This window comes from Lissotriton helveticus, chromosome 3_1, assembly GCF_964261635.1.
Source record: "Lissotriton helveticus chromosome 3_1, aLisHel1.1, whole genome shotgun sequence".
Taxonomy (NCBI): domain Eukaryota; kingdom Metazoa; phylum Chordata; class Amphibia; order Caudata; family Salamandridae; genus Lissotriton; species Lissotriton helveticus.
The window spans coordinates 149,911,887-149,932,056 of NC_136061.1; the positions used below are offsets into that span (position 1 = coordinate 149,911,887).

Below are 20,170 nucleotides of genomic sequence, written 5' to 3' on the forward strand. Positions count from 1 at the left end.
GGAGCATTTGCCATGATCTAGTCACCAAATTAGGGCAACCCGTGATTGCATACAGCTAGACAGAGGATGAGATTTGGTCCCAATCAAAGTTTTGCAGTTACGCTTAAAGACTTTTTCAGATTTAGAATGAATCTAGTGGTATCAACCTGGGGACTGTGGCCGATCACATTTTAGGGCTATGAAACACTGCTTGTGACTGTGCAATAGCCCTCCATTAAGTCTACGCACATTGGTATGACATACCTTACAGTTATTGCACTGTTTCTTCTGAACTGAATCTACTCATCTCCATTTTGTTGATAGAATAGAGTTCAGCACAAGCAAGACAGGTTTCCAAAGTATCATCAATAGTACACCAGTTAACTGGGAATTCTTCCTAAAGTTTAGTTATTTCAAATGGCTGAGACCTTCTAAGCTTGCTAGAACTCCAGGATCTAGGAGGCAAGTTCCCCAGCAGGTATGCAGCCCCAGTCCAGGTAGACAGAGAGGTAAGCTGGAAGGTTTGGAAATCTCTCCTGGTGTTTCCTTTAGCAGGCAGGAAGAAATTCTTCGCAGCAGCAGGTTGGACGTTTTACCTCTCTTCCCAGTTTCACTCTTCTTCTGAAAGCCACATTTTCTCTGCAGTTAGTAAAACGTGCATGCATTCATATGCTCCCCTAAACCAACTCTTAACTAATTCTCACATTGTGCACCAACACCTTCCAAACAGTATGTAGCACTTCTGTTCTGGGCGCTTCACTTGTGACAGAAGAAAACACCCAAAGTCCCCTGCAGATAAAATTAAAAATGATGTACATGCTCCTTTGGTTAATCAGGGCAGCCAGTTGAATATGTTAATTGGATAGCAGGCCTCTCCCACCTAGCTGGTGGAGCTGGCAAGGCCAGACCAGCTCCTGCCTCTATGGGCCCCTTCCACACACGGTGTGACTCTTCTCATTGGGTTAGCCAGAAGCTGCTAGAATTCCTCTGCAGATAAGAGTGCTGCCTTGATTAACAAAAGTGCATGTTTAGGTTTTAACACCTTGGCAACTGGGGTAATTCCTCCACGGTGCGGGGGGGGGGTGTAGGGGTGGTCCGCGGCCGGCCCAGCTCATGACTCAGTGGAGCTGTGCTCATGACGAGCTGAGCACAGACCACCCACTCATTAATTCTCCCGCACAGGCGGGGAATTAGCCGCGCGTGGGCAGGCTGCGGCCGTTATGACGAGCTCAGCTCGTCATGAGCACAGCTCCACTGTGACATCATGAGCATGGGAGGGGTTAAGAAGAGCTCTTCCATGCAGAGGCCATTCACCATTTTGGCGCCTATGCCAAGAGGGATGTCCATGAGAAATTTCTAATACATAACACGAACGGGACTTTGGTAGTTTAATTCTACGGAGTAGCATGACAGGGGGCACTTTATTTATGGCAATAGTCGACCAGGCATAGATTTGAGGCTTAAAATTTCTCTAAGAAAAACGTGTTTTCCACTGAAATGGAGTGTTCATTCACCTAATGCTCATTGACGACGCAATTCATGATGAAAAACAAAACCAAGATTTTAAGACAATCGAAAAATAAATAAATTGTGTTATCCTTTACAGCTTCTCAGGTAGATTGTACCTGTGATTCTCGTAATATTTCTTTAATATGGTGGCAGGGCTGGTGTCTGAAGCATTCCGGGCAGGCACTGCTGCAAACACTAAGGGTGTGCCAGAGAGGCTGAGCAGGACTCATTAGTCTGACCTGCTGTGAACTCCAAGCATGACAAACTAATGAAGTTCTTCTTTCTATACAAGCTCGTGTCAATCACTGTCTTGCAGGGTCATCGGCAGAAATGCTCATAGTTCGGACGATCTGAACAGAGATCTCAAGGCCTGTTCATCCAGGCTTACCTCTTCTCGTGCAGTTTTGCAGGATATTAGGATTCTCCTCTGCAGCTTTCATCAAGCAGCTGAAATTGTGGTGGACGTCAGCAAAAAGGACAGCCTCCTTTGGCATTGCCATTCGCACACCTAAGGTGGAAAAGACCTAAATAAAGAGATGTACACAGTTTAATCAAATGTACCGTCCACCACATTAATTACATTTCATTCCAACAATTGTTGATTTTTTGGGAGCATGTGCCAATGTAAAATGAAATTGTTGCCAATTTTGGCCATAGAAATAAGACAGGAAAACGTCCTCCAATAGCACAATATTGATCGGGTTGCTAAGAAAGAAACAGCAACCCCTAATGCCATGCCTTTCTAAGAATGTATTCCCTTGGTTACAAAACCAACTATTCAATTCTAAAGGATTGCATCTGAAATAAGCGTATATTAGAGTGTAAGAGTTTACACGGTAAAGAAAATTCCTCTATCACGAGTAAAACATGGTAAAACCCATGTCTTCCACATTTTGTGAGAAACCAATTATCTTTCCCATGTTCTAATTCTATTACAGCCAATTCATAATAATAAAATATAATCCAATCATCTTCAATTTAGTCACTCGTCCAATAACTTTTTCGTAAGTTCTTCTAAAGATTTTATGACATGTTCCCGACATTACATACCTTCAGGGTCATCAAATATGTGTGTATATCACAGAGACATCTTTGAAATATCTATTCCGTACGCCAATAGTAACGAAAATATAGATGCTTTTGTTATACCTTCCATGGTATTAAGTAGTTGGACCTACAGGTTGTTTGGCGGTGATGCTTGGGTTAAGGGACATTCCACACACAGTGATTAACAGCCTGATTCATCAAGCCGAAATCGGCTCGCAAAGGGCCAGATTCTGAGAATCTGGCCCTTTGCGAGCGCTATTTTTGCATTTGGGATTCATCATCCCAAATGCAAAAATCGGTAATAGCGATTTCGCTATTTTGCGAGCAATTACATTTAAGGAATCTCTATTTGAGATTCCTTAAATGCAATTCATCATCCATTTAAAAATTGCGAATTCGCAATTTCGGCCCGCTATTTACCGCGAGGTCAAACCTCGTGGTAAATAGCGGAAACTTAGAAAAATGCTTTTAAAAGCATTTTTCTAAGTTGCATGTTGCACACACACATGTCCTTTGGACATGTGTGTGCGCAACACCTGTTTCAATTTGCATTTAAGGGGTGCTACAGGGTGTCCTTTGGACACCCCTGGCACCCTTTAAATCGCTATCTTATTTGCGATTAGCTAATTGCTAATCGCAAATAAGGAATACTCCCCATTCATTCCTATGGGCCTTTTGGCCCATAGGAATGAATGGGGAGTTATTCCTTATTTGCGATTATCAATTTGCTAATCGCAAATAAGGAATGTGTAGGAATCGCAATTCTTTATGCAATTTCTACACGAATCCCGTTTTGCAAGTCCTTAATAGCGATTCCTTATGAATCGCTATTAGGGGCTCGCAAAACGGGAGAATGATGAATCAGGCTGTAAGGATCTAATCAATCTCTGACATCTTGCAGAGTATCCTAAATTGCCCAATTGACTAGAGTTCAGCTCTATGTAAAGCATTTTTGTAAGGAATCGCAGAATTTTAAGTTAAACTCAATTTTAGATTATTCGAAAAGAAATCACAGCTGGAACCATCGAAGCTGTTTCGAAGCCAACCGGCAACTAAAATGTAATGCTGAGTGAAACATGCATATTGTGTTTATTGTTATAGCATGTCAGAATAATCCTTGCTTAACAAATGTACTTTTTAATACTGCGCAAAGTTTCCACTTCGGTTTTTCTATTTGCTGCTCAAAAGTTATTACTTGTGGATGAGCTTACGCCTAAAAGTTACAATGTGCAAGGCGAAATGTGATAACAAACAAAAGAGACGTCCCATAAACCCTACCTCTTCCAGTTGAGCCCACTTCTCCTGGACAAGAAGCCACTGATGAACAGCAGTCTCAATGACCTGCAGCTTCTTCTGCCACTTGATAACTTCGTCCAGAAAAGAACCTGTTTCGGAATAATTCTGCATGGTAGCCAGGACCACTTGATGGTTCTCCAACTCTTCGAATATGCACTCTGTATTTTTTAGCAGCATGACTGTGCCAAGTTCCTAAAGAAAGGTAAAACTATATGAAGTCAGAAAATCAACTAATGTACAAGACATAAGTGTGCATATAATGTCCACAATAAAACCTCTGGTGGCAATATAGACCTCTTCAACCCTTCAGGGCCTCCAACCTTCTGAGAACCTTTATCTGGACCAGTTTCTTAGTGTGACAGTGAAGCAGACATGATTACTAGCAACAGTGGCGTAGCTAGACAGTATGCCGCCCGTGAAGGTCCCTGCAGCAGCTGCCCCACAGAGGACGTATGTAAGAGCGGGGCTGGGGTTAGCTGGTGATTTCTGCAGTGGCCGCCCCGCGACGGCTTCAGATAAGTGCGGGGGAGGCCGCTGCCCCCAAAACTTGCCTCCACCCTTGCTACGCCACTGACTAGCAAAGTGTTTAGAACTTGCTTCAAACAGTACTACGGACAAAGATTCAGTGTAGAGTTTACCTCGATGTACTTCAGGGAGTCATACAAGGAGAGGGCACTTCCACGCCCCCCCTTTCTGGAGTGGTGGAAAGCTTTCTCCAGCTGCCTGCTCATTCGCCTGCTGTGTCTTGTACTCGGAGCACTCTTGTTGGGAGTATCCGCCTTGTTGTGTTGGCTGCCAGAGACTGAGCTAGCAACATCCTGAAGTAGAAGAACAATATTAATGAACAGGCTGGGGAAAATGATAGCTATCCACATTACTTTAATTCATAACAATGTAAGCAATTGCATTGTTACTGGTTGAAGCCTGTTATTTTGATTTTAGGCATGCAATGGGTGAAGCGCACAGCTCAGCTCTGCATCAAGAGCAGACACTACGCTGGTGATGCCAAACAAAAGGAATGTTGGGGTTCATTCGTAAAATGGCCACATATGTAAGTTATTCTTACAGAAGCAGGAAAGCTGGTTCTACACCTAAATGAATTAACTCAGACAGATGTTTCTTTGCCAGTAACTCTCCTGACATGAGTGATGTGTTGGAGGGAATATCATGAAAGTTTATGAACAATTATTAACTTACAACTGTTTGGGTATTCAAAAAAACTCTTTCCGTCGCTTTCTCACCCCGAAAATAGTCTTATATTTAATACAGTCAAAGGAAGTTATAAATCTTTTTCGAGGTTGGAATTATAAAGGAACACTTATTTATTTTATTTATAAAGTTTTATAGAGCGCTATCCAGACCCAAATAGGGTATCAGAGTGCTTTACATCAGGCATAAGGTGAAACATTCAAAGGGAGCAAATGCATACAGGGAAAAAACATAGTCTGCGGGTAACGGGGAGTAACAACATTGAGAGAACTTGTTCTGAAACACAAATAGGAAGACCATTCAAGTTCGTGTGGGTCATCATTTCTCTTGGCAACTTCAGTTGGTGAAATCCTCTTCCCATTGAGAAAAAGGAAAAAAAATGTTTAGCAAGTGAGAGAGAGAGAACAACTCTGTTTATTTAGACCTTAGTCTTTAAACAAAATCGAATAAAATTCAGGACACTATACAAGTGCATTTGCACTTGGACTTATATTTTTAAAAGCAAGAACATAAGTGTATATTCTGCATGAAAAATGCAGTTCAGAAACCTTTCCAGGGTCCTAAGGAAGGCTTCTAGGCTTAACCTGGAAGAGCTTTGTAAATTCCTGAAATTAATGTAAATCATCACCCACGTGAAATCCTTATGTTCTCTGTGGATATTTATTCACTTCTTTAAGGATGAGGCCCCACAGTTTAAAGCTACAATGGCAGTTTGTGATTTGTTGTAGATTTAACCAAAACGCTATGAATCGTAAAATGTAGGTGACACGTACCGAAGAAATGTGACAGGAAATGTCTCTTAATTACTAACAAGGCGTCCCATGAGTGAAAGAGACTAGCTTAGGCTTACTACTAGGGATACTAGAAACCTAAATGTCTCAGAATGATATTTAGAGCTAGGAAGTACTGCTGAAAGAGGTCAACATCAGATATTTTTGCCAGATTCAAGACAATCAATTGGAAAATCGTGCACAGTGAACCCCACCACCTTGTTTCCGTTAGGTGCTTCAATATCTTACAGCGATGGCTCCTCCACTAAGGCAGAGGAGCGTTGCCCCACTGCTTCCACTGCAAGCTGAATCCAAAAAATAAAATGATAATAACGTTCGTTACAGCCTGGGTGGAGAACATGCATAGCCTGCCAGCCCTTGTCAACCACCTTAGCAGCGTTGTGATTGGTCAGGGGATTCTGGGAGGCTGTGTGCTTCCTGCCGAGAGGAGGATGGAAAAAGAAGAGGCTGTGGCCGGCGGTCTGCAGTAAAGTGGTGCGTGAATTTTTTAAATTATTATTCCCCCTCCCTCGTTCCCTCTCTCCTACTCTCCCCTGCCCTACCACCGTAGGCCGCCACTGATATCTTAATGGCGATTCAACCAGACTCGATGGTGCTGTCATGGGTAACTCACGTTTCCATGTGTGTTCGTACCACATGTGTAGTTGAGTCGACTTATCCCATTTGCCTAATCAAGAAATAGAAAGATTCATGCACATCCAAAGTTGTAAAGGAATATGTCTGATATTTTCTTTTTTCTGATAGTTTAAAAATGTTTCTTCAGAATATTTTCATTGACTAAAATAGGCTTCACCGAACTAAGCACTGTTCCGGATGTTTGTATTGTGTGCCTATTTATTTTAAAATGCATGATTCAGTACATCAATTAGCCCTTGATTAATCTGTTTGGCCAGCAGCTGGTTTAGTTTAGCTTGTTTCGCTGGTACTCATTTTCCCGACACCATCTTTTAGATAACACATCAGTGAGCCACAATCGTTGCGATGGCTATGTTGGTGTCAGTGGATGAGTATGTTACCCTCTTCACAGAGTGTGTGCGATAGGTCATAATGCTGCGGACAATGTGTGAAGTTCAATAGCAAAGAAAACAAGCATTTGCAATGCAATAGGTCTCGCATTAGGAAAGTTTGAGCTATTGGAATTGTAAATGACTATTTTTTTATTTATGTGTTGGTTTTGAAAATAGCGAAATTAATAGCTTTGTCATTTACAATGCCAATACTTTTAACTTTCGCAAATGTGACACCTATAGCATTTGTAATGCAATATGTGTTGTATTTACGTGACTTAGATGTTTTGATATTACAAATAACAATTGCTTTTATTTTTTTTAAATAATTAATACTTAAATAAAAGTTATTGTAATTTATAATGGCAATAGCTTAAACTTTTGTAAATAATTTTTGTGAAGATTATGTTCAGTGTATTTTATTGTGACGAAAATCCAAGAACAGAAGTGAAATATTAACCTCTTTTTGTGACATTTGTAATGAAGCTTGAAACATTGAGAGAACATATTTGAACCAGTTGTTGTACAGATTGATGCTGTGGTGGCGCTGAGTGATGTTGTGGTTGCCACGAGTGATGCTGTGGTAGCGCATAGTGATGTTGTGGTGCCCTTGAGTGATGCTGTGGTGATGCTGAGTGATGCTGTGGTGATGCGATAGATAGACAGATAGAGTGTAATTATGTGGCGTGTAAATATGTGGCACTGAGTGGTATTTGGAGTTTATGTTGCATTGAGTGCAGTGTAATTATGTGGCGTGTAACTATGTGGCACTGAGTGGTATTTGGAGTGTATGTTGCATTGAGTGCAGTGTAATTATGTGGCGTGTAATTATGTGGCACTGAGCTGTATTTGGAGTGTATGTTGCATTGAGTGCAGTGTAATTATGTGGCGTGTAATTATGTGGCACTGAGTGGTATTTGGAGTGTATGTTGTGTTGAGCGCAGTGGAAATATGTAGCATATAATTATGTGGAACTGAATGGTATTGTCTGGAATGTATGTTGCATTCGGTAGAGTGTAATTAGGTGGTGTATAATTATGTGGCACTGAGTGGTATTTGGAGTGTATGTTGCATGGAGTGCAGTGTAATTATGTGTCGTGTAATTATGTGTCACTGAGTGGTATTTGGAGTGTATGTTGCATCGAGTGCAGTGTAATTGTGTGGCGTGTACTTATGTGGCACTGAGTGGTATTGTTTGGAGTGTATGTTGCATTGTAATTATGTAGCATATAAATATGTGGCACTGAGTGGTATTGTGTGGAGTGTGTGTTGCATTCAGTAGAGTGTAATTATGTGGTGTGTAATTATGTGGCACTGAGTGGTATTTGGAGTGTATGTTGCGTTGAGCGCAGTGTAATTATGTACCATATAATTATGTGGCACTGAGTGCTATTGTGTGGAGTGTATGTTGTATTCAGTAGAGTGTAATTGTGTGTGAGGGTGCAGAGTGTGTGAGGGTGCAGAGTGTGTGAGGGTGCGGAGAGTGTGAGGGTGCGGAGAGTGTGAGGGTGCGGAGAGTGTGAGGGTGCAGAGTCTGTGAGGGTGCAGAGTCTGTGAGGGTGCAGAGTGTGTGAGGGTGCGGAGTATGTGAAGAGGGAGCTGTTTTGAGGGCACTGTAGAGGAAGAGCAGGAGAGGGAGCTGTTTTGAGGGCACTGGACAGGAAAAGCAGCAGTAGGAGCTGTTTTTGGCACTGGAGAGGAAGAGCAGCAGTAGGAGCTGTTTTGAGGGCGCTGGAGAGGAAGAGCAGCAGTAGGAGCAGTTTTGAGGGCACTGGAGAGGAAGGGCAGCAGAAGGAAGGAACTGTTTTGAGGGCACTGGAGAGGAAGAGCGGCAGTAGGAGATGTTTTGAGGGCACTGGAGAGGAAGAGCGGCAGAGGGAGCTGTTTTGAGGGCAATGTAGAGGAAGAGCAGCAGAGGGAGCTGTTTTGAGGGCACTGGAGAGGAAGAGCAGCAGTAGGATCTGTAATGAGGGTACTGGAAAGGAAGAGCAGCAGTAGGAGCTGTAGTGAGGGCACTGGAGAAGAAGAGCAGCAGTAGGAGCTGTAGGGAGGGCACTGGAGAGGAAGAGCAATAGAAGGTGTTTCTAGTGGAGATAGTACAGAGAAAGAGGAGAACAGGACTTTGTATTAAGAGTACATTGTTTAGGGAGGGTATCAAGGAGCACAAGTTTCCAGCAAGGCTGGACTGTTGTATTACCGGAGGCTGGCATTGTGTTGGCTATATATGAAGCTAGTGGGGGCTCAATTTTATTACTGGGGTCCAGGCTGGCCACATTTCCTGCTTGTTCTTTTTCCTCGGTGCAGTGTTGTGTGGCATATTAGTATCTCTAGGGTAGACCGCCCTAGCCATTCACCAACACGGCATGGCCATGTGTGCCTACAAGCCGTTGTTCATGCCTCGAAGACATTGTACAGCTGAATCGATTAAAATGCACTGGTGCAGCCTAGCAATGTGTTTACACAGACACACTTGCATGCATTTTCAAACACACACACCTACAGAGACACATACAGACACACAACACACGCACAGATACAGACACATAACACACACATACAGATACACAACGCACAAATACAGACACAGTACACATTCAGGCACACAGAGACATACAGCACACAGACACACATGTGTGCAAGTGAATCAGGACCCGAGAGGTGTGCACGCCCGGCAGTGCCCGTGTGTGCGTGGGCTGGCGCTGGCTCCACTGCATAGCGCTACAAAACAGTGTGAACGGGCGGAAATTACAGAAAAACGCTTCTAATAATACATGCACCTGAGTCAATAACACGAAGGACAGCATGCCGGGAATAGAGACACGAGTCCGGCTGATGGTGGGGACAGTAGGGGGCGGCTTGTAGGCACACACGGCCGTGGCGTGTGCATAATGGTGTCTTGTAGTGCGGTAGCACTCCGCCTTTCATCATTCCGAGGCCAGTTACAGGACTTACTATGATGCCTTGCAAATAACTGTGGGCCGACGGTAGCGCTTAACAGACCAACCACTGTGCGGGAAGCGCGGTCTAGGGCGCTAAATAGAGACACAAGTCTGGCTGACGGTAGGGACTGTGAGCGGTGGCTTGTAGGCACATGCGCCCGTGGCGGGAGCATAGAGGTGTCTGGTAGTGCGGCATCACTCCGCCTTTCATCATTCCAAGGCCAGTTACAGGAGTTACTATGATGCCTTGCAAATAACAGCGGGCCGGGCCGACGGTAGCGCTGAACAGACCTACCATGGGGCGGGAAGTGCTGTCTAGGGAGCTAAATAGAGACATGAGTCAGGCTGATGGTAGGGACAGTGGAGTGCGGCTTGTCTCGGCCTCTCTCTGTAGGTGTGCGAGACCGCGGGCTCTTTTAAGCATGTTCATCAGAGTGGCCATGGTGGAGTGGAGGGAGGAGGTCGAACAGAGCAGCAAATGCTGTGGGAGGAGGAGAGGGGAAGCGTTGCCGCCTGATAGTGCACAAATCCGCTTGAACATCGCAAACAATCACAACTCCTGTCGTGACCTGCCCCCGAAGCATATGTCAGCGCAAGCAGGTAGCAGATGGCTAGGGAAGTGGGCAAGAGGAAGAGGATGGGGCAGATGGCAACAGATGTAGCTAAAGGAAAATACAATAAAAAAATGGTAAATAATGCAAGCAGAACATTAAAAGGGCACAGAAAGAACGCAACCACAGAGTCGGCGGGAAAGCGAGAGAGAAAAGGGTGCTCGGGCAAGGGAGACAGCAAACAACAAAGGGGCACCAAGGAGGGGGGAGGGGGTTTCCGGAAATGGAGAAAGCGCGAGGCAGATGCCTATGGACTGCAGTGGTAAGGGGCAGAACGGGGCATGGGGGTGGGTGGTCTTCCTTTGAAGACTGATGCCGAGGCTCAAACAAATGGTGTGGGATGTGGCTGGCAATGGTGTGGTTGTGCGATGTGCGACGTCCACAGGCCTGCCTCACATGAACTGTATGCGATCCGCAGCTAGGTAGACTTTTCGAACCGCTTAGTAGAATCTCGCCTATTATCCCTACGGGATATAATAGGCGAGACCTAAAAACCTTGACACTGGAGGTACAGGCACTGGGGCCGTCGGGGAGATAAAGTGAGCTATTATGCAGTTACATGATACTGAGCAGTGGTGTAACAAAGGCCCCCGCAGTCCACGCGGTGCCAGAAGCCCCGAGTTCCAGGGACCCCCTCTGACTCTGGCAAGCCCCTGGCCTGAGATCTTAGGACTGGATTCGGAGCGGGGGGGCTCCCCAGCATGTATTTTTCAGGGGGGCCCCTACAAGATTTGTTACATCACTGGTGCTGAGCTATGCTGCCGCCAGTACCAGGGATCGTACCACGAGCCCTGCCCTCCGGAGTCAGCCACTATGGCTGCTTCACCACACCTCTCCCTTATCTCTCCTTGACTCTAGAAGAACCTTCACTCACCCACCATCACCCACCCTCAAAAATCTCTGATTTCACACCCTCACACTGGTGCCCTTCATGGCTACACTATAGAAGTCACCTGGTCTTGCACTATCAGAGAAGGCTGTCTACAAATGTCTAGATCATCTGTAGAGCTCACCCAGTAGCAGCTCGCCCTTGCCAATGTAGGGAGACGGGCCGGGCCAGAGGAGGGAGGTGGGGATGCTTTGGGGGTGCAAAGAAAAAATTAAATACGAAAATAAACTTAGATTGCCGCCGCAGTCTCCCGCACATCGCCTCCTCCTTCTTCTGGCCTTGGGCACAGGCACCCAGCTTGACCTGTGGCCAATTCTGAAGCTGTTCCCACATGAGAGCAGCTTCAGGATTGGCTGTAGCGCCGGCAACTTGCACTCCTAGGCGGACTGGGAGCCTGTGCCTGCTCTCTCCAGCCCCAGAAACGCAACTGAAGCTGGAGAGAGCTTCCCTGCGTCAGAAGGGTTTGGCCGGCCAGAGACTGCCGGCCAATCGCCTCATGATCAGGGAAGGGATGTGTCCATCACTCCCCCACCAGAAGTGTCATCACCTGGACCTGTCCCCAAGACCTGTCAGAGTCCTGGGAGCGTGTTTATTTTCTGCTGGTGGCGGGGATGGGGGGGTGGCGCTCCTCCGCTCAAATTGAGCGGCCACCCCTGAGCTCACCCGACTTTCCCTTTGTAAAAGGAAAGCTAACTCCGTCTGCACGTAAATGATAAGTTGTTTTTTTCCATAGCACCGCGGACTGCGCTTCTGCATTTTCTGATTCTTCTTGAGTAAACATTGATTAGCCAGCCCGCTGTGTGAGGCAGTTAGCCTGAACTGAGTTTGCTCTTGCATAATGAAGAAAATTCGATTCATGATCTTATATTTCAACTTTCAAGCCTTCGGGCACATAATGTTCTGTGAGGAAGCTTACCTTGAGTGGTACAAATCTACCCTCAAAGTAGAGTTTCAGTGGTAAAAGTTGACATTTGGGGGGGGGGCTGGTAGGTGACTCAGCAAAATTTGATAATGTGATACCAGCTTTTATTTTCTACCTGCACAAGTGTTACTCGAACCTCAGATGTTATTTCTTCGAAGCACTCATAATCACATCATCGTCAAAGTGTCACATCTGGAAAAATCAAGTAGTTTACGCTGCAATTGGAAGTTTAAAAAATAGTTTTAAAACATCAGTGGCTCATGTATCTTAAACCTTTCTTCCTTTCTAAGAGATTCCCTTCGTTGTAGACTCTTAAAGAAGCAAAGAGGAAGGACACTCAATATTCCAACCAGAAACGTGGAAACATTGCAAATGGTGGCATCACAAAGTATTATAATGATTCCCAGTCCTCGATATGTGGAGCGTTCTCCGACAAAGCAAAGGGAGGTGACATTGCCTTGAGACCCTCATGGGTGAGTAGCCACGCTTTACAAGCCCCTGATTGAGGGCCTCATGGCAGGTGTGTGTTGCTGCAGAAAGGATGTATCAGGAGGACGAGCTACTTTCTTTCATAACTCTTTCTGGTGAAGACTATATCTAACTGCAGATCCATCACTGTTAGAATATTCCTAGTCCACAGACTGGATCTGAAAGCTCTAAACAGTAATGCTCCTGCGATCTGACAGGTGGTATCGTGCAGCTCCACATTGACTTCGTTCAGCTCCAGAAGTGACGAATAGAGCTGCATATAAGCTACACCTCTGCACGCCAACATGGAGGCTGATACCGGAAAGTTGAGGGAATGGTATGATAGCGTTCACTGGTGATCTGCACGCTGTCTACCTGAACCCTGTCTTGAACCCTGAAAATACTGGGGTGCCAGCTGCAGGGCTGTGGGCAGGGCAGAATGGGGAATCAAAAGCAACCCAAACAAAAATGCTCAAACTGGCCCTGCCCCATTGTCTACTCAAGCAATCTCTCCCTATCCATCAATCCATTCTCTCTCTTCTCCACTCTCTTCTCCTACTCTGATCACTTTCTCTCTATCCTCCCCCACCCTGCCTCTATTTCTCTCTCTCTTGAAGCGTTCCCATGCCTGCTACTATTAACCTCGGGGTACTAGGTAAAATGACAGAGGCATCAGTACCCTGATGTTTCAAAACTAGCCTCTAAAGATTCCAGCCCAGCTGGGAAATTCCCAGAGGAATAAAAGACCTGTACAGTCGTCCAAGATTGCAGGGGGTGCCTGCCACGGGTCAAAAGGTCCAAGAAGCGTGCCATGCCGCAGCTGTCATTAAAATATCCCATGGCAGCATCCTCCTTCTTGCCAAACAGGCGAGAGCCATCAAAAGGCATGTATACATAAGTGATGCCTGGAGTTCCACAGAGAAGCCAGTATCCCTCATCCAAGCGTGGCAATGGTGCACCACATTGTTGCCAACTGCTCAGCCCAAGCAATAGGTAGTTTCCAGGCCCAACCTGACAACATATTTGGCCACATCCTGACCATCCTGAATAGTTTGAGTAAGGGAGGCTTGTAGGTTTTCAGGGTTGCAGGCAAGATCTCACTGACCATGTCCCAGGGACAAGTCTGGCCAATAAGAACAACGACTTCCCAACTACCTCAATTCTCTTTGATTATCTGTCCGAGGAAGTGGTAGGGAATGCATTAGGGCCCATGTTGCTGGTGAAAGCCTGGACCACCAGACTCTCAGGGGTATGGTGTTGCATCAAATTATCAGGATTGCCAGGTGAAGGTCTATGGCATCTGGCAACTTACCTGTTCAATGGTGAGCAAGAACATGCCTTTTTGCATATGCCCATCAGTTAGGACTTTGTTGAAGGATAGCATAGGTTCAGAGGAAGCCCACCCGTGTTTTAACACCTCTGTTTGAATATTAGTCCACAGAAGTGAGTTGCAGGTTCAAAACCTCATCTGCACATCTAGTCACTTCAGCAAAATAGGCAATTTCTTCCTTTGATGATCTGGGGAGGGAAATCCCCCCACTCTCAGAGGAAGTTTCCAGCCCACGGGCCACTTGTATATCCATATACAGATCGTCGTTATCATAATGTGGGGGTAAGCTATCCTCTCATCTCCATTGTCATCACTAAAGTCTGGATGACTCGGATCAGAGTCGGAGCCAAAAAGCTGGTGGAGCAGCTAAAGGCAGCTCCAGTGGCGTAACAGAACTTCAGGGGACACCCCTGCAAAGTACATGGAGGGGATGTCCCCACACTCAGGACCCAGTCAGGAGCTATCAGACCTGGGTCCCTCCTCCCGTGCACAGTGCCGTAGGGGGCATCCTGGAGCTTGGGGCTCCCGCACCATCGGGCTGCAGGGACAATTATTACGCCACTGGGCAGCTCCGTAGAGGAGGCAATGTTGTTTCTGAATTTGTCTGTATGGGGTCAAGTATGCCAAAGCAGATTTGGTGGCATGACCTCAGTGGAGGCTGAAGTTAGTTTGGCTTGGAGTCAGATGGAATCCACTATCGGAAGAGAGGTCTCCTCTAAAACCGGCAGCACCCATGCCGGCACTAACATTGAAGCGACAGGTGCGGATTTTGGCACTGGCATTGAAGTCAGCACCAAAGCTGGTGTGGAACCTGAAGCAGGTTGGAGGGACATAGATGATGCCAAGATCAGATCGGCCAGCAGTGATCCAACTGTGGGCCCCTGTAGATCATTGTAGTCCGAGAGCGCACCAGAGTGAACAGGAAGACTGACAAAGATGCACAACATTGCTTCCTTTAAGGCCTCGATCTGTTATGACAGCGCTGATGACCCTGAAAACATCAGATTCAACTATTGAATAGGCTCTTCGGTGGATGGGGAACGAGACTAAGTGGCAAGTTGACACCCTTGTGACTTCTATTGAGCTAGAGTGGTAGGAAGTGATTAGTCTCACTTGGACTTCTTGTGTCTGATTTGTCTTAGATTTGGACTTACACAAATATTTTGACTGAGACAAGGACCTGTTGCGGGAAAGGCCTTGAGTGCGGCAGCAAGACCTCACCCTCTATTAGTGCAAGAGCAAGACCCCACCCTCGTGTTGCAATTTTGCTGAATAAAATCTTATCAAACTGACAGGAAAAGAGAGAGCTTAGCTCCGGATCTGCATCGGAAGATGCTGAAAGAAAGAAACTGACGTAGGTATGCAGAGGTTGCGCTTATACGCAGCTTTGCTCGTCAATTCCGGGGCGGATAGCAGTCAATGTGGAACCATACAATGCTAAGCAAGGAGCATTGCTGTTGAAAGGCTCCAAATACATCTACAGAAGAGTGTTAGACCCGGCATCTTTGGAGTGGTTTTCCATAACTATTTGCCTTTAGACCACTTGTTTTGCTGACTTTGTTTAAGCCGGCGCTAGGATTTTGCACACTTTACCAGAGGTAAAGTGCATGTGTGCTCTGCTTGAAATGTTGTAGAATTGGCTTATACCCAATTGGCATATTTAATTCACTTATAAGTCCCTAGTAAAGTGCCCAGGGCCTGTAAATTTAATGTTACTGGTTGCCCTACAGCACTGATTGTACAACTCATTTAAGTAGCACTTTAAGCATATCTCAATCCTGCCTGTGCAGCATATGTGTGCAGTGTTAAACTGCCATGTTGGTCGGGCAAAAGCCTAAACCTTCATTTTCAATACACGTAAGTCACCCCTAGGGTAGTTCCTGGACAGGCCAGAAGGCAGGTAGCAGTCAGTGTATTTTAAAGCTGGACGTGTATCTTTAAGTTTTACATGTCCTGATAGTGAAAATCTCTTACATTCACTGTTCATTACTGTAAGGGCTACCTCTCCTGTAGGATAACATTGGGGTTATGTTATTACATTTAATAAGCTGCAACTACCAAATAGGAACAGGTAACACATTCATGTTTGGTGTCTTTGGAATTGTAATGAAAAATCCTAACTAATGGTGCAGTTGGATTTTAAATTACAATTTTGAAAATGCCACTTTTAGAAAGTTAAAGCCACACAATTGATGGACAGAATGCAGAACAAATCAAACATTCACCCCAGTCAAGAGATCTGGGTTAAATCCATCATTCTTTTGTTCACCACGCCACCCCAGTTAAGACCTGGCCATATGCAAATCAGTCTTGAGCCTGTGCCTCATGGGAACTGTCCAGCCCGAATTGCCAAGCCAGGTCCTCCCTGGACCGGAAACAAGCATCCTAGGACTGGTTTTGGGGTTTCACCCCATATCAGCCAGGATAGCTTGAATCCAGTGGCACAGTGAGCCCGGGACCCACGTCTGGGCATTCAAGGCACACTTGGGGTGAGAAAGCAAGAGACACACAATTGAGGCACATGGGCACGACTGATTTGCATATGGCTGGGTCTTAACTGAGATGGCAAAGTGAGCTAAAGAACAATGATAGATTCAACCCAGCTCTGTGACTGGGGGCGAGTGTCTGAAAAGTTTCAGCACTCCGTCAATTATCTCCTTGTGTTTGTTTTGTTCACCCTAAGTTGGCAGGGAATGCTCAGACATGGGTACCCTGCTCACTTTGCCACTGGATTCGAGGTAGTCTGGCTGATGAGGGATGTTACCCTGAAAACAGTCCCAAGATGCTTGTTTCCAGTTCAGGGAAGACCTGGTTTGGCAGTTCAGGCTGGACTGTTCCCATGAGGCACAGGGTCAAGACTGATTTGCATATGGCTGGGTCTGAAGTGAGGTGGCAAAGTGAGCTAAAGAACGATGATGGATCCAACACAGATCTGACACTGGGGGTGAGTGTCTAAAAAGTTTCAGCACTCCGTCCATTATCTCCTTGTGTTTGTTTTGCTCACCCTAAGTTGGCAGGGAATGCTCAGACATGGGTACTCACTTTGCCACTGGATTCGAGGTAGCCTGGCTGATGAGGGGTGTTACCCTGAAAACAGTCCCAAGATGCTTGTTTCCAGTTCAGGGAAGACCTGGTTTGGCAGTTCGGGCTGGACTGTTTCCATGAGGCACAGGGTCAAGAGTGATTTGTATATGGCTGGGTCTGAACTGAAGTGGCAAAGTGAGCTAAAGAATGATGATGGATTCAACCCAGACTATGGGGGTGAGTGTCTGAAAAGTTTTGCCACTCCGTCCATCATTTCCTTGTGTTTGTTTTGTTTACTTTTTGAAAGTTGCCATTCTCCTGCCTTAGCCATTTGGTGCATGCAGCCAGTCTCTGGGGTGCATACAGCCTGAGTATGGGTCACATGACTGGATGTAGTTGACAGTTGGGGTTTATGTATTCCTCCCAGACAGCCACACTCAATAGGGAGCTTAGGTGTGCTTGGATGGGCCATTACTGACAGGATGGAAGGGAAGAGCTGGGCACAGCCCCACTTGCACTTGAATAGGCTGTGTCCCACCTTCACACAAATAACTGCATACCCGCTGTAGTTAAGTCTGAAGCCAAGGCATGGAAGGCAGGACTCCTGTGCACTTCAAAGGCATGCCTCTAGAAGCTTCTTCTCCCCTACCTCAAAGGCTAAACTGGATATACAACCCCTCTTCAATGGGATCCTTAGTGACCATGCAGCACCTTGCATCGCAGCCTCACCACAACTTGGAACCAACACATCACTACGGTGGTGTAACTCATCTTCGACAGGGAACCTCGCACTGCTACTCAAACCAGGGATTTAAGATACTTTGTTCAGCAGGTCTAACTAGGTCTCTGTAGCCGCCCTGCACTCCATCGCGTTGAGTCTGAACTTGTGACTTTGACCCGGTCCGAGTAACCAAATATGCACACAGTTGGCGCCTTGTGCTTTTTGGCTCTATTTTTACTGAATTATTTAAAATTGCATATCTCTGGTGCTACTGATTGGATTTTCATCGTTTAGGTCTTGCTTTATTCATTAAACATAACTCTATTTTTCTAACCTGGTGCTGGATCCTTTTTGTGTGGTGTTTTTACTATAATATTGTTTGAAGTGTTCAAAAGTACTTTACACATTGCCTCTAAGTTAAGCCTGACAAGTTCTGTGACAAGCTACCAGAGGGTTGAGCACAGCTTCATTTAGGGTTGGCTTGTGCTTCACCCTGACAAGGATTGTGGTTGCTACTTGACCAATCAATCAATTCATCAATCAGGCATTTGTTAAGTGTGACTACTCACCCATAAGGGTCTCAAGGCGCTGGAGGGGCTTGGAGGGGGGGTTAGCAGGCTCCAGTCCATCAAGGGGGGGGGGGGGGAGACTGTCAAAGAGCCAGGTTTTGAGGTTTCTTGCGAAGATGGGGAGCACTGTTATCTGTTGAGGTAGAACTAAAGGGCGTTCCAGGCTCGGGGCAGCGGGGAAGGGGCAGGAGTGGCCTCCCGGTCTTTCTGGTGCGGGGGACCACAGCGTAGGAAAGCGGGGCTGATCATAGGGTCCTCTGGGGTGCGTGGAATTTGAGTTGGCTGTTCAGGTATGCTGGTTCGGTTTCATGGAGGGCCTTGTCGGCGTGGGTGAGCATTTTGAAGGTGACTCTAGCTTCGATAGGGAGCCAATGGAGTGTGCGCTGGTGATGGGAGATGTGGCAGTGACTTGGCAGGTCAAGGACCAGTCTTGCGGCGGCATTCTGGATGCTTGCCTGTGAGGTTTTTGTTTATTCCGGCGTAGAGTGCGTTGCCGTAGTCGAGTCTGCTGGTGACCAGGGCGTGAGTGACGGACTTTCTGTGTTCGAGGAGGATCCATTTGAAAGTCTTACATAGGAGGCGGAGGTGTGGAAGCAGGAGGACGATACAGAGTTGATCTGGCGGTCCATTTTGAGCTCTGAGTCCAGGATGATTCCCACACCAGTAACCAACAACTCAGTCTCTTACAATGAGGAATCTGCTGTTAGAAGTATCCAACAGAATCCCCATTGTTCCTCCTTATCGTGGTAAAACTACTCACACCAGTTCTACCAACTATCTGCATCTCTTCTCACCTTCATCCTGCACCCCACCAAAAACATCAGAATGCTATCAGCCTGGCAAGGTTTTATCCTGACACAGACCAAAAATATGTAAATACAAAAACACTGGCTATATTTAAGGGTGTGTCTCCCCCTTATTCGACAGTATACGTAAAAACTGCTGTGACAATGTGGATGCCCTCACCATGTGCTTGCAGAAAATCATTTCAAACACGACCTTTTTAGCTTGAAGGTATATTTTGAAGACCTTATATTCATTTTACTGTCTAATGACGTATTTCAAGAACCAAACAGCTATGGTAGAATCATGCTTAATTTAACTCATGCATTATGTAAAAGGTCAGTCAGGACCACTGCACACAGATTGTCCATAAACCAAACAGCCGACATGCATTATCATTCAGCCCGTACACTGCAAATGAAAAACTGATATTATCAGTGCACCGGTACAAAAATGTCAAATTTAAATATAAAGGGATGCAGAGCTAACCTCTGCTACAACCCTACTGAGTTGGGTTTGCATAATGGTAAATAAATCAATTCATTGTGTAAATCTGGTAACAAAACGAAGCTCAGTTAAATTCCACCTCAACCAGCTTTCCGCTGCAATTTTTTCCGCTGATTCCATTTTCTTGCAATAAAACACAAATAAAGTGCTTGCTGCCAGCGGCGTTCAGCCTGACACAGATGTAGCGGCAATGCTTCGCTGACTTACTTCATTGTATCCCTTCGCTGAGATGACTCGGCCGTGCGGCCTCAGGTCAAATATCTTGCTCAGCCAGACTTCCTCACAATTTTTCAGGGCACTCTCGACTGTCACGTCTCTGACGGCTCGCTGCACGATGGACTTCACGTGCCCGGTGTGCTCTGAAATGGTGGAAGCAAGGTTAAGCGCAGACATGCATGGCATTGGAAGGAATCGCGAACACAGTGGCATAAAAGGCAATTCTTTTTAATGTCTCCATTTTGTCCATGTCTGTCCTAATAAATGGGATATCCAGCCGTGCATGGGCAGAGATAGGGTTACAGGCCTGCTCCGCCCATAACACCATCAGTGACCTATTCCTTGTTTTTGAT

The 20,170-nt window shown here is 45.9% G+C and overlaps 1 protein-coding gene across 1 annotated transcript in view; it reads right to left on the reverse strand.

Moving 5' to 3' along the window:
• The window catches only part of LOC144822741 (uncharacterized), a 2,085,503-nt gene that overhangs the window by 1,679,511 nt on the left and 385,822 nt on the right, over positions 1-20,170 (reverse strand). The window contains exons 30-33 of the mRNA XM_078680596.1: positions 19,809-19,960; positions 4,470-4,649; positions 3,814-4,023; positions 1,877-2,012 (exon numbers count right to left, since the gene is read on the reverse strand). Of these exons, the coding sequence (XP_078536722.1) occupies positions 1,877-2,012; positions 3,814-4,023; positions 4,470-4,649; positions 19,809-19,960 (678 nt within the window). The remainder of the gene's footprint in view (positions 1-1,876; positions 2,013-3,813; positions 4,024-4,469; positions 4,650-19,808; positions 19,961-20,170) is intronic.